Here is a 24,630-nt window from a genome sequence, read left to right on the forward strand (position 1 = left end):
GTTTGTAGGGCCCTTTAAGGTGCTTCAGGTTGTCAACCAATCTGCTGTTAGGTTGGAGGTTCCTACCTCCTGGAGAATTAATCCGGTCTTTCATGTCTCTCTGTTAAAAAAAGCTGTTGTGTCGGATGGTGACGCCTCTGCCTCTGTTCCTCCGGTGGTGGAGGACGGGGAATATGAAATTTCTCGCATCCTTGACTCTAGACGGTATAGAGGTAGTTTGCAGTATCTGGTGGCCTGGAAAGGTTTCGGACCCGAGGATAACTCTTGGGTGAGGTCAGATGATGTTTCCGCGTCCAGACTTATCAGAGCGTTTCACAGGAGATTTCCTGATAAGCCTGGTCCTAAGGGATCCGGAGGATCCTCTTAGAAGGGGGGTACTGTTAGAACCTTGCTGTTAGGTTTTTTTTCCTTTGCTGGTCACATGACCTTGTTGGCCTATTTAATCCTGCTCCGCCCTTCTGGCTTTGCTGGACTTCATTGTATATCTACTTTCTAGCTAGCCTGTGCTCTGTATCTAGCTCTGTTAGTTTGCTTGGTCTACGGACCTCTATGTTCTATCTATTTTGTTTGTTCGTCTGTCTGCTACTATTTCTGTTAGGAGGTGTCCCATATTCCTCCCAGTCCTTAGTACTTGTAGGGATTCCCTCCCCACATCTATAGGTCTCCGTACAGACTAGATTAGGACTTTAGCAGGTCTGATCGCAGGATCAGGTTCCCTGTTACATCGTAGGGATTCAGCTGAGTCCTATAGTAGGGACAGATCTCCTCTCTTTCCTTAGCTTTGGTAGCAGAACATAACACTTGGGATGAACTTTCAGCCGCAAAGCTTCTCTCTGCTACACACGGCGTACTGCGGCCACCGGGAAGGGGGCTTCAGCACTCCCCAGGTAGATCAGGAGCACCTGACGAGACCCCGCTGGTGTGTGTTCCAGTCCTTGGTAGGTTCTCCCACTAAGTCTTCTCCTGACTGTGTGTGGTACGAACGTGGTGTAAGGCCGGGTCCCACTGGATAAACGCAGTGTAAGAGATACAGGTGGCATAGACCGCTCCGTCTGTATCCCTCTGGGATCCACTAAGTCTCCGGGCTTTTCTGACTAAGACGTGAAGTAACAAAGTCAGATGTCGGGGGCCGGTCACCCCTTTTGCAGCAGGAATCCCTCTGACTAAGCCAGAGTAAAGATTACAGGTGGCGACTCCGCTCCATCCGTATCCCCCTGGGATCCTTTTGCCTGTGGAGCCTATCTCCTCTGCTCCCCTCTTAGGCCTTCTTAGGTCAGGACCTTGACTGGGTAGAGACAGTGGTTAACTCTGACCCACTCCTCGTCTCAAGGCCAGAGTACGAGGACCGTGTATCTTCAGTCAGCTGCAGCCTTTTGCTAGACTCTGGCAGAAGACCACAATCAAAGACGAAGACCACAATCAAAGACCTTGAACTTAAGATGGCTGTAGATTAAATATGAAAGAATAACTGTTTCCTAAAAGTGTGTCCTCCACCCTCACCCACTACATGGTTCCCCCTATCTTTGTTCCCCGCCCATCTCCTCTATCCCGGACCGGGGCAGCACCCTGGTGCATTTAGGCCCCCTTCAGGACAGGAGTGGTGTAGTGTTGAGTGGTGAAGTGGTGTCCTGAGAGATGCTCCATACTTACCTGGAAGAGGAGATACCACACCTCGAACTGAGGTGCAGTACCCCTGTGGCGACTGAACCCTCAGGGGCGCCACACATATTTAGAAGGGGGGTGGGCTTGAGCCTGGCTGTGAGGTCTTCCTTATCGATTGCACAGACCAATTGGTGGGTTGTAAGGAGGGGGAAAAGCAGTCAGGGAGAAAGAGGACAAACATTAGAACATTAAACATGCAAAACTTTTTCAAAAGTTTTAGAGCTAGATATCTTGTGACTAAGTGAGCACCTACTAATAAGAATGCGATCATTAAATACGATAGCAACATGTATCAGTAACGACATATGTCAAAAACAACACGTGAACTCTGCATAACAAAATTGAAATAATATCAACAATCAGTATGAACAATAAAGGCTTCAGCAAAATGGGGCCCAGAATAGGAATGGGCCAGTAGTCTCTTAACCAGAGATCATAATAATTGGTCTCTTATCAGTCCTTTGGTGAAGAAAAGAAATGAAGACAGGGTCCCTGTCTTAACTTTGGTGTGGATTATTCAGAGATCAGTCTTTTGAGAGTAAGTTTTCCCATTCTTTTCCTCTATTTTCCTGTATGATTGGATTGGACAGTTTCCCAGGTCGGGGGTGGAGGAACTGTGAGCAAAGTCGTCAGATCCTGGATTACGCTCCAGTCCTCAACCTGTATGTCGAGAAGATCCAAGATTGTGAGAGCTTCCTGCAAATCTTCTCTAGAACGTATGGAAAGTCTTTTACCTTCCACCTAAAGGAAACATCCAGGTGTAGAGAATTTTTTTCTTCCTTAAGGCGTCGGTAAACGGTTTAAGTATCCTTCTTTTTTGCAGAGTTTGAGGGGAAAGGTCTTGGAAGATTAATATTTGGACATCATCGAAAGAGAGTTTATGCAAGCTCCAGGATTTTTTGAGGATATCCTCTTTAACTTTATTGTTCAGGAGACGGCATATTATGTCTCGGGGGGGCTCAGAAGGTTTGGGTTTTCTTCTAAGAGCCCTGTGAGCTCTTTCAATGATGATCTCCTCCTGGTAATTTTCCCCTAATACCTGGATGAAGAAGACCTTTAATGTAGATGGAATGGATTCTGGAGGGACCGACTCTGGGAGACCTCTGATTCGTAAGTTGTTTTGGCATCCTCTATTCTCTTGGGCTTCTAGGCTTCAAAAGCCGAGTTCAGGTAGTGTTGGCATCTATGGAAACTTTCTGTCGTCGCCAGAGAAGTTGCATAGTGATTCTTGGGTTGTTTCAAGTGTTTCGACTCTGGATCCTATATATGTTATCTCTTGTTTTAAGGCTTTCATTTCTTTCAAAAGAGGATCCAAAGCCGAGTGGAGAGCTTTTTGAATAAAGGTACGGGAGATGGGTCTTGTATCTTGTGTGTCATCTTCAATATCACTATCTTGTTCTTAATTTAGCTGGGATTTTATTGTTCTGGAGAGATCTTTGGAGAGGGTGGTGTTTTATTAGGAGGCATTGCAATAGGTACATTGGTTTTCTTAACAAATTTTTCCATCTCTCCTTTTATATTTTTTGAATGTGTGTTAACTTCTCTGGTGGGCCCCATTTGACCATTTTGCTAAAGAATTTTTTTTTTTATTGAATGGTAATTTTAGAGTTCCATGTTGTTTCTTAGAGGGATCACATAGTAGAAGGTAGTTTAATAGAAGTTATGCATGGGTAGATATACACCGCATGCAGAATTATTAGGCAAATGAGTATTTTGATCACATGATATTTTTTATACATGTTGTCCTACTCCAAGCTGCATAGGCTTGAGAACCAACTACCAATTAAGTAAATCTGGTGATTTGCATCTCTGTAATGAGGAGGGGTGTTGACTAATGACATCAACACCCTATATAAGGTGTGCTTAATTATTAGGCAACTTCCTTTCCTTTGGCAAAATGGGTCAGAAGAGAGATTTGACGGGCTCTGAAAAGTCCAAAATTGTGAGATGTCTTGCAGAGGGATGCAGCAGTCTTGAAATTTCCAAACTTTTGAAGCGTGATCACCGAACAATCAAGCGTTTCATGGCAAATAGCCAACACGGTCGCAAGAAGCATGTTGGCCAAAAAAGGCGCAAAATAACTGCCCATGAATTGAGGAAAATCAAGCGTGAAGATGCCAAGATGCCATTCGCCACCAGTTTTGCCATATTTCAGAGCTGCAACATTACTGGAGTATCAAAAAGCACAAGGTGTGCGATACTCAGGGACATGGCCAAGGTAAGGAAGGCTGAAAAACGACCACCTTTGAATAAGAAACATAAGATAAAACATCAAGAATGGGACAAGAAATATGTTAAGACTCATTCTTCAATGGTTTTATGGACTGATGAAATGAGAGTGACTCTTGATGGGCCAGATGGATGGGCCAGAGGCTGGATCAGTAAAGGGCAGAGAGTTCCACTCCGACTCAGACGCCAGCAAGGTGGAGGTGGGGTACTGGTATGAGCTGGTATCATCAAAGATGAACTTGTGGGACCTTTTCGGGTTGAGGATGGAGTGAAGCTCAACTCCCAGACCTACTGCCAGTTTCTGGAAGACAACCTCTTCAAGCAGTGGTACAGGAAGAAGTTGGTATCATTCAAGAAAAACATGATTTTCATGCAGGACAATGCTCCATCACATGCATCCAACTACTCCACAGCGTGGCTGGCCAGTAGAGGTCTAAAAGAAGAAAAAATAATGACATGGCCCCCTTGTTCACCTGATCTGAACCCCATAGAGAACCTGTGGTCCATCATAAAATGTGAGATCTACAGGGAGGGAAAACAGTACACCTCTCGGAACAGTGTCTGGGAGGCTGTTGTGGCTGCTGCACACAATGTTGATTGAAAACAAATCAAGCAACTGACAGAATCTATGGATGGAAGGCTGTTGAGTGTCATCATAAAGAAAGGTGGCTATATTGATCACTTTTTTTTGTTTTTGTTTTTGCATGTCAGAAATGTTTATTTCTAAATTTTGTGCACTGGTATTGGTTTACCTGGTGAAAATAAACAAGTGAGATGGAATTATATTTGGTTTTTATTAAGTTGCCTAATAATTCTGCACAGTAATAGTTACCTGCACAAACAGATATCCTCCAAAGAGAGCCAAATCGAAAAAAAGCTGTGCTGTGCGCTCTCAGGCTAGACCGCGGCTTCTGGCTTCACAATGGGCCTGGGACTTCTGAGCTGCATAGAGGCTCTGTGGAGGTACCAAAAAGGAGCCATTTATGATATTAATGTTGCTGGGGTATTTTGGGTGGTGGATGGTGCAATAAATCCACAGATTGTAAGGGGATTTGATTTTGAGCCCAGGAGCTCTCAAATATGCGACCTTCTCCTACAGCAGCTAGACACGCCCCCCTGAAGACCCATTTCTTCTGACAAGAGTATGACGCGCCCCCTGGGCCGTGGGGTACTCTGTAGCCGGGCCGGTCGGTGCTGGGGATGTCACGGTGGCAGTGACCCAGTCCGTGACCCAGGGCGGACAAATAAAGGTTAAAGAAAAGGGGAATAAACTTAATTTTGGGGATAAAGTTTGTGACGTCACCCGTGGTATGCGGCTATATGGGGCCGTCGTTGCGGTGCAGATCCACTGGAGCTGCTGGTGACGCAGCAGAGTTGGTTCAGCTCTCCACGGGCAGAGCTAAGCTCCAGGGCAGTATATGATGATTTTATGAGGTAGATGTTGTTGGTGCAGTGTAGTGCAGGGCTGGTGATGGCACATCAATTATTCAAGGACACAGTGGGGTGCAGTCTTTAGGTTTTACTCACAGTTGTTCAAAACTCCAGCGTACAGTTACCGGTGTGTAACCCCCCACGTCGTCCTGTGTACTCTGGGGTAGTGGTCCAGCAAACTCTCAGGTATCTCAGGAGCACTTGGACAGGACCCTGTTCTAAGTACCTCTCCAGGTAATCTCACTGCCCTGTCTCTCTCCCTCCTTTCCTCACACCCAGTGTCCCAAGCCAGTGGCCGCGGGCCTTGTCGGGTGACGTTCTCTCAGTCCCCTGAGTCCTCTATGGCCACCTTTTTAGAAATTAGGTGTGGAGTGTGGCTGCAGCACCTGAAATGCTGCAGCCTCCGGTTGACTAGCTGAGACTTAAAGTACTCCACTAGGCTGGGGCCGGTCCCCTACTGCGGCCTGATCCCTCCACGTCAGGGTGAATTCGGGTGCAAGGGTGGCCTCTGCACTCTCCGTGCTCCTGGGATCCCCTCTGTCTTTCTGGAGCCCTCCTCACTGCTCCTGTCTTCTTTCCTCTCTTTCCTACTCCTGGGCCTTTCAGACTGGGCCCCTCTCTTCTCTCTCTCCCAACTCACTCATCACTCCTGCACCAAGCACTGGAGCAGGGGACAGGCCTCTTGCTCCCCTGAGCAGAACCTGCTTCTTGATGTTTCCACCCTTTCTTATATACCCTTCTGTCTGTGCTCCACTGATCTACTTCCTCCACCCACCTCCTCTGCCTAGTTCCACCCTCCAGCTAGGGACCAGGGACTGTGCTCTCCCTTCGGAGCAATCTCGCCCTTCACTACTGAAGTGGAGTGTATTGGATGTGGGTGTGTGGGTCCCGGGTAGTACTCCGTCCTTACCTGAGAGTGGGGTACCACACCTCTGGGTGAGATGCAGTACCTCTGTGGCAAATGGACCCGCAGGGGCGCCACACATACAATCTGTGGTAATCCTCGCTCCAGCATACTGCTGTACCACCAGATGTACCATGACCTATGGTATCCTCACCCATCCCTTATAGATTGTTTGTGTGCCCTCGCGGACATGGTCCTCTCTCCTCTTGTACCAGTCGGTGACCCCTTTTCACATGTAAAGCTCCACGCAATAAATGTCACTATAATAATAACAATTATAGTACTTGTACTCTGGGTCAATTGATGGCACTTTCCTGGTGTCTGCCCTTAATTTGATGTGTTTTGGCAGCTTTTGGTCCCGTTTGAAGGTGTTGTGTATGCGTTTGTTTTTGCCCCCCATTGAAAACTATGGTGTTCAGTAATGTTTGGTGAATGTTCGGCGAATAAGTCGGTGAATATTGCAAATTCGACAATCATAATCCGATCCAAACATTGAAACATTTGGTCATCTCTAGTTAGCAATTGAAAAAAATAGATTTTTTTTTACTCTGCAGGAGCTTTGTATGCAGCTGAATTTCAACCCCACAAAATGACAAGATCGGCTACTATGGCTTGCTGTATCACGTTAGCAACTGAAAAAAATAGATTTTTAAACATGTACTAGTGCATAAAGCACAATAGAAACAGTGCACAACAGACTTCTGTGAAATGTGTCCTGTCTTTGTGTGGACCTCAGTAATGGCACAAAAAAAACCATCTGTTGGAAGTTCATTTTCACAGCCACACTTGCCACTAGCTACCTAAACTATCTGACTTAGAAGCAACCACCTAGTTAACTAGCTAAAATCTCTAATGAATCCTGGAGCAGAGTCAGCAGCAGCCTCTGCGACCTGTTATAATGACAAAATGTCTCTAAAACAACATATCAGCTCTAGTCTTTATATAAAGAGAGACATGTGATTTCAGCAGCCATTGGCACAAGCTTATGTGTGCAAATCGCAGCTAGTCAAAGTTAGGAAAAAAAAAAAGATTACAAGCACACCGCAACTCTGAGCTCTCCCCAGCCCTTCCCCTCATCGAACACATCCCCCCGCTCATCATACACCACCACTTTTCTAGTCAAAGTGATAAAAATACTTTAGTTACAACGCAATAATTTCCCACACTTTCACCGAATTTTACAGATTTTTGCCGATTTTAAGAAAAAAATATTCCGTTCTCCGATCCCGAATCTAAATGTGCCATATTCGTGCCAAATTTGAAATTGGCAACTGTTTTTTGAACATATTTACTCATCGTTACTCCCTAATGTCACTTACCCGAGGCCACTACTTTGCCAATGTATTATTCCCTTTATATGTTATAATCATGAGATAAGTAAATATGTACTAATTATAATATATTTTTTTGTTGGGGGGGGATGCATTTTGTTTTATTCTGTATTAACAAAATTGTACATTTTTTTACACCTGTGTGCCGAACTATGGCTAGGCTGATCATTCGGTGAGCATTTATCTTATCTAACTCTCTCATATTCTGTCAAGTGCTTCTGTATTCTCTATGAGAAAGCCGTTGCCAAACCTCTCTGGCAGCGTCTTAAATATATATATTTTATTCACTTAGGCCTCCTTCACACATCCGTATAAAACCAGTACCGGAAAAAAACAGTACCGGTGTCATCAGTGTTTTTTATCAATATGTCATCAGTGTGTTATCAGTGTTTTTTCGATATGAATAAAGAAAGAATGAAATTACAAAAGTTATCGCATACTTTGCAATGTTAACCACGTATGGCACACGGATGGCAACCGTGTGATCTACATGTTTTTCACGGACCCATTGACTTTTATTGGCCCTTGTCATCCGTGCTGCCAGAAAAATGGATATGTCTCAATATGGTTCACACGGACACACGGTCGATGTGAACACATGGACATGTGAAAATCAACATAGGTTATAATAGGTATGTGTGTCATCCGTGAAAAAAAGGGATGTCATATGTACTGCAAACATGGACTATGTAAGATGGCTGCCGGACATGTCCTTGACGGGAGATATGTATCGCTGAGGTTGGCAGCTTCAGTGATGTAAAACCGGGAAAACATGCTCCAGCACACATAGTGCTGAGAGGGTTAATTGGGCGTATCAGGGCCGGTTTTTACGAGCAGTCATAAGAGATGGGTGAGATTGGCTGCTCACATAGCCCCACCCCAGGGCGTGTGTATAAAATGAAGAGCAAGTGTCTCATTCATTGTCTGTGGCCGGAGGTGTGGAGACCTCCAGCCTGTCTGTGCTACAGGACATTGACTAGTAGTGGGTGAACCCGCAGACCTGTATGGACTGTTTTGCTTGTTTTTGTTACTTTGTGCCAGACAAGGCTATGTTTCATGTACCTGGAGAGTGCGGTTTATGAAATCCGAATAAACCCACCTTGGCCATTTTTAAAGAAACTGTGACTATCTTGAAAGCAGCTGAGTGAGTACCAACCCCTTACAACATGTATAGGGGACCTTATATAGCGCCATTAATTCCACAAAACTTTACTGATATCATCATCTCTGTCCTCACTGGGGCTCACAATCTAAATTTCCTATCAATATGTCTTTGGAGCTGGAGGAAACTGGAAACACACTCAAAAATAGGGAGAACATATAATTTTTTTGCAGATGCTGTCCTTTGTGGGATTTGAACCCAGGACCCCAGAGCTGCAAGGCTACAGGCCACTGAGCCACAGTGCTGCTCCTTGTTGCATGAAAAAAAAAAAAGGATCGACAGTCCGAAATCAGACATGCTGGAACGCTGGAACGCTGGAACTTCATCACTACTGACATTGTCTGATGGGGGATAGTTGAGGCCCCTATACACCTTAGACCTCATTAGTCAGATGCTAAAGGCAGATCAGGCAGATGAGGCTTTTGTTAGATCCTCAGCTGGCAGAGTAAAGAGTTCATGTCACACAGATGGTGGAGTAGTAATGAGCTGACAAGGAAAGCCACCACCCTCTGACTAAGGCCGGAGTCACACTACTGTATAACACGACGAGTGCTATGCGATAAAACATTGCATGGAACTCAGCCCAGTGTTATTCTATGGGCCAATTAAGATCAGCGATTATTTTCTCAGGCATATTCGGCACGTGCAAAATCGCAGAATGCTGCGATTGTGCGCGAGACTTGCCAATGCAAGCCTATGGGTGCGAGGAAAAATCGGACTGCACTCGCATGTCAGCTCACTGCAGTGCGATATACGACGAGTCAGGCCATGGAGGAGATGGAGAAACTACTTTCTCTGTCTCCTCCGCATCTGTGCTGCGATCCTCTCATACTAAAGAATTGCAGCACAGTAGCATGACACTCGGCTCCAGCTCACAGCAGAGCAGGAACCAAGGGTCATTAGCATATTGCATCCGATGCTCTCTCATCGCATGTCATACATTGGTGGAATGCCAGTGACGCGCCCCCTGCGCCGTGGGGTACTCGGTGCCGGGCCGGTCATTGCTAGGGAAGATGTCACTGTGGCTGTGACCCGGTCCGTGACCCAGGGCGGTCAATAAAAGGGGTTTTAAAGTAAAGGATTATAGTTTTTATGTTTAGTGTTCATGACGCCACCTGTGGTATGCGGCTATATGGAGCAGGTCCTGTGGAGCTGTTGGTAATGCAGCAGAGTTGGTTCAGCTCTCCACAGGTAGAGCTAAGCTCCAGGATGGTGTGGTGATGGTTAATGATGAAGTAACTGTTGTTGTGCAGTGTGGTGCAGGGGATGATGGTGCAGCAATAATTCACAGAAACAGTGGGGTGCAGTCTTCAGGGTTTACTCACGATTATCACGTTGCTCCTGGTTACAACTGCAGTTCATAACCACCCACGTCGTCCGGTGTTTACTCAGGGAGGGGTTCAGCAAACCCTCAGGTAATTCTAGAGCACTTAGCGTGACCCCTTTCTGTGTGTCCCTCCTGGTCATCTTCCTGCACTGGCTCTCACCCTCCTGCCCTGCGCCTCGCAAAAAGTGTCCCAATCCGGTAACCTCAGATCTTGGCGGGCAACCTGGAGTTCCCTGGATCCTGTGCGGCTACCTTTTTGGCGATTAATTGCTGCTGTGGCAACTACACCCTGGAAATGTAGAAGCCTCCGGTTTCTAGCTGAATGTTATAATTCCCACTAGTTAGGGGCCGGTCCCCTTTGCGGCCTGATCCTTCCACTCCTGGTAGATATAGGCGTACGGGTGGCCTCCAGCAATTCCCGTACCCCTAGGATCCCTTCTTTTCTTCTGGAGCCTTTCTCCCTGCTCCTCTCCTCACTTCAGTCAGTCTCACCTCCTGGGCCTCTCTCACTAAGGCCCGCTCCTCCTGAGCAGAGCTCCTGCTTCCACTACTTCTCCTCTCAGACTGAACTGCAATGAACTGAACTCCCAAGATGGCTTCCCTTTTTATATCCTTTTTCTCCAGTGCTCCCCTGATCTGCTTCCTCCACCCACGCCCACTATATGGTTCCCCGTCTCTTGGTTCCCCCCACTCCAGCCAGGGTCAGGGCTCAGCAGCGCAGCAGTGCATCTTGCCCCTCCTGCTGGTCTGGAGTAGTGTAGTGTTGGGCGCAGGTGTTTGGGTCCCGGGCAGTACTCCATCTTTCCCTGAGAGTGAGATACAACACCTCTGGGTGAGATGCAGTACCTCTGTGGCGACTGAACCCACAGGGGCGACACACCAGCCTAACACCTTAGTTCACTATTGACCTCAACATTGAAGATAATTGATATGTGTGGCAAAATATCTTGTCTTACAGCTCACACAGTGTAGTTTATTGTCTTAATTATTTTTCACTAGATTGCATCATCCATACATCCATGCATAGTTAAATGTCCATGCATATACAGTACAGACAAAAAGTTTGGACACACCTTCTCATTTAAAGATTTTTCTGTATTTTCATGACTATGAAAATTGTACATTCACACTGAAGGTATCAAGTGACTACCCCTTGAAGCTCATCAAGAGAATGCCAAGAGTGTGCAAAGCAGTCATCAAAGCAAAAGGTGGCTACTTTGAAGAACCTAGAATATAAGACATATTTTCAGTTGTTTCACACTATTTTGTTAAGTATATAATTCCACATGTTAATTCATAGTTTTGATGCCTTCAGTGTGAATGTACAATTTTCATAGTCATGAAAATACAGAAAAATCTTTAAATGAGAAGGTTTGTCCAAACGTTTGGTCTGCACTGTATATATATATATATATATATATATATATATATATATATATATATATATATATATATGATCATCTCTAGTCACAAAAATACATGTCTATGTTATTTTTAATTTTTAAATAGAATTTAATGCAATTAACATTTTGAGTAAGCAAGTATAGTGCAAAATAACTTGTTTAACATTATGTTCTTCAATTTTAAGCATTAGATAAATGTGGCTTGTTTATTAGTGCGTACATTGCAAAATCTACCTCTAGTTCACTTATCATATGTTACATAGAGCAGTGACATAAGGCTTAAATAAAAATAGTTTTTTTGGAATAACCATTGACTTTCTTCTAGCAGTAGCTAAACAGACTTTTAGGTTTCAAGGCTTCAAATTCATGTTGTTTTTCAGCAGTTCAGAGTATTTCATCTAAGTTATATTTTGTGCATTTACTAGTTGGAAATATGCCCCTTGGTTACTGAGAAGCTTCTGGTGAGTTCCTATTTCGATCACTGTTCCATTCTTCATGACAACAATAACATCTGCATTCTGGACTGTAGATAGTCTATGTGCGATCATGATGCAAGTCCTTCCTTTCCTGGCTTGATCAAGTGCTTGTTGTACGACCTGGATAGAAGAGCAAATTATGGTTTTAAGTAATAGAATACAGTAATATGGAACAACAGTAAGGGTATGTTCACACTGAGATTTTTACTGGCTGAAAAATCTACTCAAAAGGTTCTGAATGTGAAAACAACGTCTTTATCATGCGGAATCTACTTGGAACCCACCTGAAAAAGTGCCGCAAAACCACCGTAAAAAGTGAACATACTGCACAGCAATGTAAAAATTACATTTCTGTGAACATGTTCAGTCTTTTGTTACCGCTTTTAACTGCTTAAGGGTTCATAAACCATGAGATGATAAAGGCCACATTTACATGTTCAGTATTTGGTCAGTATTTTACATCAGAATTTTTAAACCAAAACCAGGAGTGGGTGGAAACTGCAGAAGTGGTGACATGTTTCTATTATACTTTTCCTCTGATTGTTCCACTCCTTGTTTTGGCTTACAAATACTGATGTAAAATACTGACAAAATACTAAATGAGTAAACATGGCCTGTTTCTTTAGGTGGATTCCATTTACTATCTTTACGCCATGTTCACACTATCAGTGTTTGGTCAGTTTTTCACATCAGTATTTATGAGCCAAAACCAGGAGAGGGTCAAAAATAAAGAATTGGTGCACATGATTCTAGTAGACTTTTTCTCTGATTGTTCCTCTCCTGGTTTTTGCTTACAAATACTGTTGTAAAATACTGACCAAATACTGATAGTGTGACCGTAGCCTTATAATAAATCACTGCCTCAACTAGGTGTATACAGCTGAAAATTATTATTTATTATTATTATAGCGCCATTTATTCCATGGCACTTTACATATCAAAAAGGGGGGTATACATAGCAAAAACTATTATAAAAATCTTGAACAAAAACGCAACGGCAGACTGGTATAGGAGGAGAAAGCACTCTGCCTGTGAGGGCTCAAAATCTACAAGGGATGGGTGAGGATACAGTAGGTAAGGGTAGAGCTGGTCGTGAAGTGGTGTGGTGAAGCGATTGTTACTGCAGATTGTAGGTTTGACGGAAGAGGTAGGTCTTCAGGTTCTTTTTGAAGGTTTCCACGGTAGGCAAGACTCTGATGCGTTGAGGTACAGAGTTCCAGAGTAGGGGGGGTTGCGCGGGAGAAATACTGTAAGCGGTTGTGGGAAGAGGAGATAAGGGGGGAGTAGAGAAGGAGATTGTGTGAGGATCGTAGGTTGCGTATAGGTATGTACCGGGAAACTAGGTCACAGATGTATGGCGTAAACAGGTTGTGGATGGCTTACTATGCCATAGTTAGGGTTTTGAACTGGAGTCTCTGGGCAATGGGGAGCCAGTGAAGTGATTGACAGAGAGGAGAGGCCGGGAAATAGTGGGAGGATAGGTGGATTAGTCGGGCAGCAGAGTTCAGGATAGATTGGAGGGGTGTGAGAGTGTTTGAGGGGAGGCCACAGAGCAGGAGGTTGCAGTAGTCAAGGCCGATGATGAGCGCTTGCACTAGTGTTTTTGCAGATTTGTGGTTGAGGAATGTGCGGATTCGGGAGATGTTTTTGAGTTGGAGTCGGCAGGAAGTGGAAAGGGCTTGGAAGGAGAGGTTAGAGTCCAGGGTTACCCCGAGGCAGCAAGCTTGTGGGACAGGGGAAAGTGTACAGCCATTGATTTTGATGGATAGGTCAGATGGGGGGCTGAGTGAGATGGGGGAAAGATGATGAATTCAGTTTTATCCATGTTAAGTTTTAGAAATCTAGCAGAGAAGAAGGATGAGACAGCGGACAGACATTGTGGGATTCTGGTTAGTTAGGAGGTGATATCAGGTCCAGAGAAATAAATCTGTGTCAGAGATGATACTGAAAGCCGTGGGACTCTATGAGCTGTCCCAGGCCGAGGGTGTAGATTGAGAAGAGCAGAGGTCTTAGGACTGAACCTTGGGGGACACCGACAGATAGGGGGCGAGATGAGGAGGTGCTGACTTGCCCCCAGGGCCGTGGGGTACTCGGCAGCCGGGCCTTATGGCTGCTTTTGGGGGAGATCACGGTGGCTGGCCCGGTCCGTGACCCAGGGCGGTCAGGGCAAAAAGGGGATATTTTAATATGGGGATTTTGGGATTTTTCGTGACGCCACCTGTGGTGTCTGGTGAGGATCACCAGCGCTGCGACAGTCCTCTGAGGCAGGTGTTAGGGCAGCTTGAGATGGAACGGCTCCCCACAGGTGGAGCAGGCCTCAGGGCAGTGTACAGGAATGAAGGAGGTGCGCTGGGCATTGTAGTGCAGGGAGGGAAATGGCACCGGCGAAATAAAGGAGCGGAGGCAGCTCAGTGCAGTCATCCAAGATTTACTCACAGTTCTTAGACAGTCCACAGGTGCACTGTACTGGCGCAAGCCTCCGGCGTCACACTGCGTTCACCGGGTAGGGGTTCAGTCCCTCCTCAGGCAGCTAGGGTGTACCTGGCGGAACCCCACTTTCTTATGTACCTCTCTAGACCGTCTTACTCCCTCCTGCCCTGTGCTTCCCACTGTGAATCCCGTTCGGGTGCTGCGAGGTCCCCGCTGTCCGTCAGAGTTGCACAGACCTGCTTGACCTTACTTGGATTGAAGTGAGGGTTTGGCTCCTGGCAATAGAAGTCAGAAGCCTCCGGTTTTTCCAGCCGAGGCCTGAAGCTGCACGACTGGGCCAGGGGCCGGTCCCATTCTTGTGGCCTAGATCCTCCTGACACGTGGCAGGTTTGGGGTGTATGGGTGCCGCCTGCACTCGCCATACTCCCCTAGGATCCCTTCTGTAGAATGTAGCTCACTCCCTGCTCCCCTCCTGGGCCTCAGTCCTGGGCCCGTCTAGTGGAGCAGAGCTCCTACAGAGACTCTGCTCCCAGATTGTTCCTCTGAACCACACTCCTCGACTCACCACTGTTTTAAGATGTCTACCTTTTATATATCTACTATATGAGTGCTCCCATAAACTACTTCCTCCACCCACACCCACTACTGGTTCCTCCTACCTTTGGGTTCCCCCCACCCCAGCCAGTGTCAGGGCTCAGCAGAAAACTACATTGCGTCTTGCCCCTCCTGCTTGCCTGAGGTAGTGTAGTGTTGAATGTAGGTGTTGGGGTTCCGTTCAGCACTCCCTCCTTACCTGAGAGAAGGGAGACACCACACCTCTGGGTGAGTTGCAGTACCTCTGTGGCGACCGAACTCTCAGGGGCGCCACAGTGCTGTGTGAGTGAGAAACACTGAATGTCCTGTCTGTTAAGTATGAGGCGATCTGAGATAAAGGCAAGTCTTTGATGCCAAGAGATGAGAGTGTCGAAGGCAGATGACAGGTCCAGGAGTAGGAGGACAGAGTAGTGTCGCTTGGATTTGGAGGTTAGTAGGTTATTGGTGACTTTAGTCAGGGCAGTTTCAGTAGAATGGTGTAGTCGGAAGCCAGATTGTAAGCGGTCAAAGAGGGAGCAGGAGGAGAGGTGGGAGGACAGTTCAGAATGGACATGCTGTTCCAGTAGTTTTGAGGTGTAGGGGAGAAGTGATATGGGGCGATAGCTAGTCAGAGAGGATGGGTCAAGGGAGGGTTTTTTGAGGATGGGTGTGAAAGAAGCATGTTTGAAGCATGAAACGAAGACACCAGTTGTTAGTGACATGTTAAAAATGTGGGTTAGAGTTAGGATGAAGACTGTAGTACGGTTAGGAATGAGGTGAGACGGAATAGGGTCAAGTTCACAGGTGGTGAGGTGTGACTTGGAGAGTAAGGAGGAAAGTTGATATTCCATAATGGCGGAGAAGCTGGTTTTGGAGGAGGATTGAGTAGATACGAGAAGGGGCTGTGGGGACTTTAGGCAAAAGCTTTGTCTGATGGAATCAATCTTTTGTTTGAAGAATGAGGCAAAGTCCTCAGCTGAGATGAGAGGAGAAGGAGGAGGCGCTGGGGGACGGAAGAGAGAATTGAAAGTGTTGAATAGCTCTTTAGGGTTGTGTGACAGGGAGGATATGAGAGATGAGAAGTTGGTTTGTTTTGCTACAGTGAGTGTGGACTTAAAAGTAGTGAGGGACTGTTTGACTGCAATGAAGTGCACGTTGGAGTGGGACTTTTTCCATCTCCGTTTAGCAACCCTGGAGGTCGGTCTCAGTTCTTTAGTCAGGCTGGTGTGCCAGGGTTGCCTGTTTGTGCGTGCTTTGGTACGTGTGAGGGGGGGTGACCAAATTGAGGGCTGCAGGTGTTGTGGTGTTACCTAAAGTGGCAGCAACATCTGCATAATGATGTATGACAGAGCACACTGTGACTCCATTTGCATCTTTATAGTGAGCAGCCAAGAATCTCATTTTTCAGGCATTCATCTGAATGCCACAATATAGCCACTGAACATATGTGCAAATGTTATGTAAACATAGCCTTTGGCCTCATTCAGACGTCTGCATTGCATATTCATGTTCCATGCTTAATTCTCACAGATAGAACATGTACCCATTATGGTCTATGGTGGTGTTCACATATACCGCTTTTTTTTTTTGTGTGTGGATTGTGTGCAAAAATAATGGAGACACGTTTTTTTTTTCCAGTATCATGGTTGAAAGGTACCAGTACAAAGCTATGGGTCTGTGAAAATCACAGGTAGTACACAGATGCCATCACTACCCTGAACTGTAAATTGAAGTCTTCTGACCATCTACAAGTTGCTTTGCCCAATCAGGACTGAGAATTCTCTGCGTGTAGTCATATCTCAATTGTAAAGTGCTGTGGAATATGTTGGTGCTAAATAAATAAAAATTATTATTAATAATAATTATTACTAATATTCATTATTAGTAATAGTAATTATTATTAATAATAATTATTACCAAGTGCAACCCACATCAAGTCCATTGTCAGCCCAGAGGGTTCATTACTTCTAGGCAGGCCTCATGCTACATATGTTAATCTTTACTAATTCACTGTAGTACATTCTGATAAAGTGTTATAAACTACTATTTGTATCTTAGTGAAGAAAGGGATGGAATTATCAGCACATTTTACCTTTTCGCTTTCATTATCTAGCGCTGAGGTGGCTTCATCAAGCAGCAGAATTTTTGGAGAACGTATAAGTGCTCGGGCAATAGCGATCCTTTGCTTCTGACCCCCAGAGAGCTGAGTGCCTTTACTTCCAACTGATGTGTTATATTTCTATGGGTAGGAAACACAAATTTATGGAAAACGTAATGAAGACGTGATATGGCAGACGAGAGACAACATATGTACAGTGGTGTGAAAAATAGTTTGCCTCCTTCCTGTTTCTTATTCTTTTGCATGTTTGTCACACTTCAATATTTCAGATCACAAAACAAATTTAAATATTTGACAAAGATAACAAAAGTAGTGATGAGCGAGCACTAAAATGCTTGGGTACTCTTTGCTTGGTATGAGCAACAAGCCCAATCTAAGTCTAAGGGAAACTCAAGCATTTTTCTGGTGCCCCCTCCATGGAGGTCTGCAGAGGGTCTAAAAATTGCCCAAATCTAAGGGAACGGTGCTCTAATGACATGTGAACAACATGGGGAAGACCACTGGAAGTATCTGACTCCCAGGTCACTGCTGTCAACAATGTTGTCAGAGGTATTACGCAAGTTTTACGGTCTCACAATAAAACATTCAAAAACAAAAACAAAATGGATTTTCCTTGGGAAAAATATTAAAGAACATCCTTTCCAGGGTAATGACTTATGTAAGGCAAAATAAATATACAAAAATAAAAATGCTCCTGCACACTTTGGGCTATGTTCACACGTAGGGTTTTTATGTGGATTTGCACATTTGCATTGCTTTCAACGGTGAAAAATGCAGTCACCGGGAAATGTCATTTTTACAACCTTATCTGGCCATGTGGTGAGTGAGACATGATCAGACACATCCTGTTTCATTTATGAAGGAGGGACAACCACTATTTTTATAGGTCCATCAAGCTGCCCTTACTATTCTTAAATGGCCAGCAGTCGGCTATGCTTTGTTGTTCCCATTATTAAAGAGTGGGTCTCCTAAACTTTTATTGCGTATGCAGTGAATGCAAGGGCTGCCAAAAATTTGGACGCATCCCAATATCCCTTTGAAGAGACATAGAGGAGGGTCTCAGTAAAAAAAAAATTCCCATTATAAAGGAGTGGGTCTCCTATAGTGGTAATGCCCATGCAGTGAGTCCAACGGCTGTCAAACTTTAGGAAAAACCCAGCTAACAATTTAACCCCTTTACAGCCCAAGGTGGTTTGCATGTTAATGACCAGGCCAATTTTTACAATTATGACCACTGTCAATTTTTAAGGTAATTACTCTGGAATGCTTCAACGGATCCCCCTGATTCTGAGAGTGTTTTTTTGTGACATATTGAACTTCATGATTATGGTAAAATTTCTTTGATATCACTTGCGTTTATTTGTGAAAAAATGGAAATTTGGAGAAAATTTTGCAATTTTCAAAATTTAAATTTTTCTGCCCTTAAATCAGAGAGATACAGTACAGACCAAAAGTTTGGACACACCTTCTCATTTAAAGATTTTTCTGTATTTTCATTACTTTGAAAATTGTACATTCACACTGAAGGCATCAAAACTATGAATTGACACATGTGGAATTATATACTTAACAAAAAAGTGTGAAACAACTGAAAATATGTCTTATATTCTAGGTTCTTCAAAGTAGCCACCTTTTGCTTTGATGACTGCTTTGCGCACTCTTGGCATTCTTTTGATGAGCTTCAAGAGGTAGTCACCGGAAATGGTTTTCCAACAATCTTGAAGGAGTTCCCAGAGATGCTTAGCACTTGTTGGCCCTTTTGCCTTCACTCTGCGGTCCAGCTCACCCCAAACCATCTCGATTGGGTTCAGGTCTGGTGACTGTGGAGGCCAGGTCATGAGGCGTAGCACCCCATCACTCTCCTCCTTGGTCAAATAGCCCTTACACAGCCTGGAGGTATTCAGTGGGGAGCACTGAATATTCATGTTGCTTAATAGTGGTATACAGTGCAGCCGCGCTGCGGCTGCTGCCGGCTATCTCCTGTGCTCGCAGTTAAAGGGCATGAATATTCAACCTCTCTCTACGCCCATGGGCATGGGGTGAATATTCATGCCCTTTAATGAGCGGGCACAGGAGACAGCCGGCAGCAGCAGCAGCCACAGCGCGGCTCCACTGTGTGCCGGCTATGAAGGAGAGTGAAGTCACTGCTACCCGCGCACACAGTCCCGGCGTGGGGAGCAGTGACTTCCGGCAGCTAATCTCTCCATGTGAGCCGCGCATGGAAGTGACGTCATGCGCTGCTCACATAGAGAGATCAGTGCAGGCAGACCGGACGCAGCACTGGAGGAGAGAGAAGAGAGGTGAGTAGGAGTGTTTATTTTTTTTTAATGTGCAGCCTGATGGGGACTAGGACAGGGATTAGGGGTGCCACGCATACCAGGACAGGGATTGGGGGTGCCATGCATACCAGGACAGGGATTAGGGGTGCCAAGCATACCAGGAGAGGGATGAGGGGTGCCATGCATACCAGGACAGGGATTAGGGGTGCCCAGCATACCAGGACAGGGATGAGTGGTGCCAAGCATATCAGGACAGGGATGAGGGGTGCCATGCATACCAGGACAGGGATGAGGTGTGCCATACATACCAGGATAGGGATGATGGGTGCCATGCATACCAGGATAGGGATTAGGGGTGAAAAGGCATTGGAACAGCATAGGAAAGACCTCTGGAAGCATCTCTGACTCCCAGGTCACTGCCTAAAAGTGTGCCCATCATAAGTGATCCTGTCGTTGCAGACTTGAAACAATGACCGTCCACGTCCTTGTCCCACTGCAGCGTTCAGTTGTCCCTACCCCATTCCTTGGAATGCAAGCGCAAGTATGGCCCTTACAAGAGGCATGCAGTACAGCATATTAAAAACATTATTCCCATTATTGGGGAGTGGGTCTCCCATAGTCTTTGCTTATGCCTTCCAAGCATATGCTGCCAAAAATTAGGACGGAGGAACTTGCAATGCCCCTTACAAGAGCCATGCAGTACAGCATATTAAAAACATTATTCCCATTATTGGAGAGTGGGTCTCCCATAGTCTTTGCCTATGCCTTCCAAGGAAAAGCTGCAAAAAATTAGGATGGAGGAACTTGCAAAGCTGGCAACACGGACCATGGTGGTATAGTGGTGGTGGAGGCTGAGGATAAGGAGAAGCGGATGTGAAGCGGTGCATGGGAATACACCTCCCGAAGTAACACAGTGGATTTGACTTTATGTTACTCTGCTGTCATTTGGTGGTGATGAGAAGTCTGGCCCAATCCAGCCCTTGTTCATTTTGATAAGGGTCAGCTAGTCAGCATTGTCAGTTGACAGGCGAGAGCGCTTATCAGTTATAATTCCCCCAGCGGCACTAAAAACACGCTCTGATAACACGCTAGCGGCAGAGAAGGCCAGGACCTCCAAGGAGTACAGAGCGAGTTCATTCCAAGTGTCTAGCTTGGATACCCAATAACTAAAAGGCACAGGGGAATCACGGAGGACGCTTGTACGGTCGGCAAGGTACTCCCCCACCATCTTTTGAAACTTTCCACTCCTTGTGAGAGTACCCCGCGCCTCAGGGCCTGTAAGCTGGGCGGGTCTCAGAAAACTGTCCCAGAATGTTGACAGTGTTCCCCTGCCTCTGCTGGATTGGAGTTGCGTCTCTCTCGCCTGTACGCCTTGGTTGGGCAATGAACTGTGACCTCTGCCGCTAGCGTGTTCAGATGGGAATTTTTTTAACAGTTCTGCGCGAAGGGCCTTCTGGTACTGCCACATTTTTGAAGACCTCTCCACCTCAGGAATAAGAGAGTGAAAGTTCTCCTTGTAGCGGGGGTCTAAAAGTGTCACCAACCAGTAATGACTGTCACCCAACATTTTGACAATGCGAGGGTCACGATTAAGGCAGCGTAACATAAAGACAGCCATGCGTGCCAGACTGGTAACGGGCAAGACTTTCGTGTCCTCACCAAGATGATGACTGACCATGCTCTCCTCCTCCTCCACCCTGTCCTCAGGCCGCTCACGCTGAATCGACGGTATGACAGTTGTACAGGTACTACCGTCTACAGCACATGATACCAGCTCCTGTTCTTCCTCCTCCTCCTCCTCCTCTCCCTCATTGTCCCTCAAAGCACATTGGGATGACATGAGGCTGGGCTGTGTGTAATCGCCCGCTACGGCTTCTTGATCCCTCTCATCATACTCTGGCTGCAATGCCTCCTCTTTAATTCTCTGCAGAGAGCGTTGCAAAAGACAGACAAGTGGAATGCTGACACTAATGATCGCGTCATCGCCACTTACCATCTTGGTGGACTCCTCAAAGTTTGTCAGGATGGTACATATTTCACACATCCAGGTCCACTCCTGAGGTCTTATGTGTGGAGTCTGATCTGAATATCGATGGCCTTGTTGCAGCTGGTAATCCACAACTGCTCTCTTCTGCTCACAAATCCTTTGCAACATGTGGAGGGTAGAGTTCCAACGTGTGGGGACATCACACACCAGAAGGTGTGCTGGAAGCTGCAAACACTGCTGCAACACAGCAAGGGCGGTGGAAGCTGTAGCCGACTTCCGAAAATGAGCTGACAGGCGGTGTACTTTGACGAGCAGATATGGCAACTCGGGGTATGATTTAAGAAACCGCTGAACCACGAGGTTAAGCACATGAGCCAGGCATGGTACGTGTGTGATCTCGCCTCGTCTCAGAACCGCCACCAGGTTACGGCCATTGTCACACACGACCATGCCTGGATTTAGGTTCAGCGGTCTCAGCCACAGATCTGCCTGCTCTTTCACAGCTGTCCACAACTCACAAGCAGTGTGAGGTTTATCACCTAAGCTTATGAGTTTCAGCACAGCCTGTTGCCGCTTGGCTCAGGCAGTACTGCAGTGCCTCCAGCTTGTAACTGATGTGGTGATATCTGAGATGGAGGCTGAACATGAGGAGGAGGATGATGCGCAGGAGCTGTACACTGTGGGGGCAACTCTGACTAACATAGGGCCCGCAATCCTCAGTGTGGGGAGGATGCGTTCCGTCCCAAGGTCCGACTGGGTCCCGGCTTCCACTATGTTTACCCAGTGTGCCGTCAGGAAGATGTACCATCCCTGGCCACAAGCACTTGTCCACGTGTCCATCATCAGGTGGACTCTCCCAGTAACTGTGTTGTTGAGGGCACGGCAGATGTTTTGGGACATGTGCTTTTGTAGTGCGGGGATGGCACACCGGGCAAAATAGTGTCGGCTGGGGACCGAGTACCGAGGGACGGCCACCGTCATAAGGTCGCGGAAGGATTGTGTCTCCACCAGCCTAAAAGGCAGCATTTCCAACCAAGCAGTCATGAAATGTGCGAATTTAGGACTGTGGCCTGTGGGGCATTGGCTGTGAATTTGCGCTTTTGTTCAAAGGTCTGGGATATGGACAATTGAACGCTGCGGTGGGATGTGGACGTGGATGTTGATGCTGTTTCTTGAGAAACAGCCATAACAAGTGAAGACTCAGAGGAGGGGGCATCTTTGCATGCAGTATGTACAGGGTATTGCCTTGCACGCATAACAGGGGGTTCTCTTACACACACAACAGCGGAAGAAGCAGTGGTGACACCCGCCGACACTGGTCGTGGACCCTGGGGTTTGCCCCACAAAGTCGGGTGCTTTGCTGACATGTGCCTGATCATGCTGGTGGTGGTCAGGCTGGTAGTTTTGTCACCCCTGCTGATGCTGGCCTGGCAGGTGGTACAAATGGCCTTTTTGGGGTTATCAGCAGAGTCTTTAAAAAAAATTCCAGACTCTGGAAGACCTACCGGTTGTATGGGCAACGTCCCTAGTATTGGTGTTACAGGAAACGGTTGCCCACCTTCTGTCTGCGGCCACCACACTACTTCTTCCTGCCTGTTGGGATACTCTGCCTCCCTCCCCCTGTGTGCTGCTGGCCTTGCTCTGCGTGTCCTCCTGCCTCGTTGGGTCAGTTACTAGATCATCCACCACCTACTCCTCTTCCACTTCCGCACCACGGTCCTCCTCCTCACTTCCTAGCAATTGTCTCATCATCGTCCACCTCTTGTGACAAATTGCCAGCGTCGCCTTCCTGTGTTCAAATATTTGGCCATCGCTACATGGGATCTCCGCTTCCACCACTTCAAGCGGAGCAGGCGAGGGGCCCAAATATGGAAATGGACCAGTGAACAGCTCTTCAGAGTGTCCAAGTGTGGGATCAGTTGCTGTCTGACAACACTCGGCATGGTGGGAGGAAGGAGCATCAGGGTGAGGAGGAGTATGCGGTTGAGACTCACGGCTACTAAGACTTGACCGTGTGGAAGACAGACCGGAGGTGGTGCTGCCCAGGTAACTGGAAGTATTATCTGCTATCCAATTAATAACCTGTTCACACTGATCAGTTCTCAATAGTGGTGTTGTTGTGTGCTTCCATAGTAATTCGGTCAAGAACTGGGAGCGAGAAGATGTGGCTGTTGGTTGTGGCACATTTTCACCTTGGCCACGGCCCCGTCCTCTGCATGCACCATCACCAGAACGTCCAGTTCCAAGACCTTTGCCACGCGCCTTGCCCATTGCAAATGAAGTAAAATAGCTTACACTAGCACTATCAATGGCAAAAGGGTAATAAAAAGGAGATTTCAACTGTGGAAGAGGAAAACCACAGTTCTAGTTCTCTGGCCTATACCAGAATCTTTTAAACAGATATATTTGTGTCTGAACAGTCAGCCAGACACTCAAACTGTTATTTTTTATGTAAAAAAGGCAAAAAGGTGGATTACACCCAGATTTGAACCGTGGAAGAGGAAAACCACAGTTCTGCTTCTCTGGCCTACACCAGAATCTTTTAAACAGATATATTTGTGTCTGAACAGTTAGCGAGACACTCAAACTGTTTTTTTTTTCATGTAAAAAAGACAAAAAGGTGGATAACAGCCAGATTTGAACCATGGAAGAGGAAAACCACAGTTCTTATTTCCTGGCGTATACCAGACTTTTTTAAATAGATATATTTGTGTCTGAACAGTCACTGAGACACTCAAACTGTTTTTTTTTATGGACAAAAGGCAAAAAGGTGGATAACACCCAGATTTGAACCGTGGAAGAGGAAAATCAAAGTTCTATTCTCTGGCCTACACCAGAATCTTTTGAACAGATATATTTGTGTCTGAACAGTCAGCGAGACACTCAAACTGTTTTTTTTTATGGAAAAAAGGCAAAAAAAGTGGATAATACAGAGATTTGAACCGTGGAACTGCAAAACCACAGTTCTAGTTATCTGGCCGAAACCAGACTCTTTTAAACAGATATATTTGTGTCTGAACACTCACAGACACACTCAATTTTTTTTTTTTTGGGGGGGGGGATACCAAAAGCTTAATAAGACGGGTATTTGTACAGTCTGACTGAGGAAAAAAAAAAAAGTGGCTTGAGATGAAAGAAAAAGGATTTTTCCTGGCCCCTGAGACCTTGGGCTAAGTCTAGCAATTTGAGCAGCAGCAGCACACAGAACTGTAATGCAGTGTTTGCTGGTATAACCACTGCGTCTCCTATACAGCCTGCCTGCCTGATATCTGGGATGGATATTAGTCCTCAGAAGGACTGTTTGTTTGATTTTGCAG

At 46.0% G+C, this 24,630-nt stretch overlaps 1 protein-coding gene across 5 annotated transcripts in view; it reads right to left on the bottom strand.

The window, feature by feature from the left end:
* Nucleotides 1-11,597: 11,597 nt before the first annotated feature.
* The window catches only part of LOC141265124 (ATP-binding cassette sub-family B member 5-like), a 476,628-nt gene continuing 463,595 nt past the window's right edge, over nucleotides 11,598-24,630 (bottom strand). For 2 of the 5 annotated variants that reach the window (XM_073677798.1, XM_073677801.1), the window contains 2 exons: nucleotides 17,021-17,167; nucleotides 11,604-12,045 (listed from right to left, as the gene is read on the bottom strand). In XM_073677798.1, coding sequence (XP_073533899.1) covers nucleotides 11,848-12,045; nucleotides 17,021-17,167 — 345 coding nt within the window. In that variant the 3' untranslated portion in view covers nucleotides 11,604-11,847. Of the gene's footprint in view, nucleotides 12,046-17,020; nucleotides 17,168-24,630 lie in introns of all 5 variants that reach the window. The other 3 variants (XM_073677800.1, XM_073677797.1, XM_073677796.1) reach the window with 3 other exon arrangements.

This window comes from Phyllobates terribilis, unplaced genomic scaffold (assembly GCF_046119375.1).
Source record: "Phyllobates terribilis strain yellow unplaced genomic scaffold, ASM4611937v1 Scaffold_4__5_contigs__length_816908805, whole genome shotgun sequence".
Classification (NCBI taxonomy): domain Eukaryota; kingdom Metazoa; phylum Chordata; class Amphibia; order Anura; family Dendrobatidae; genus Phyllobates; species Phyllobates terribilis.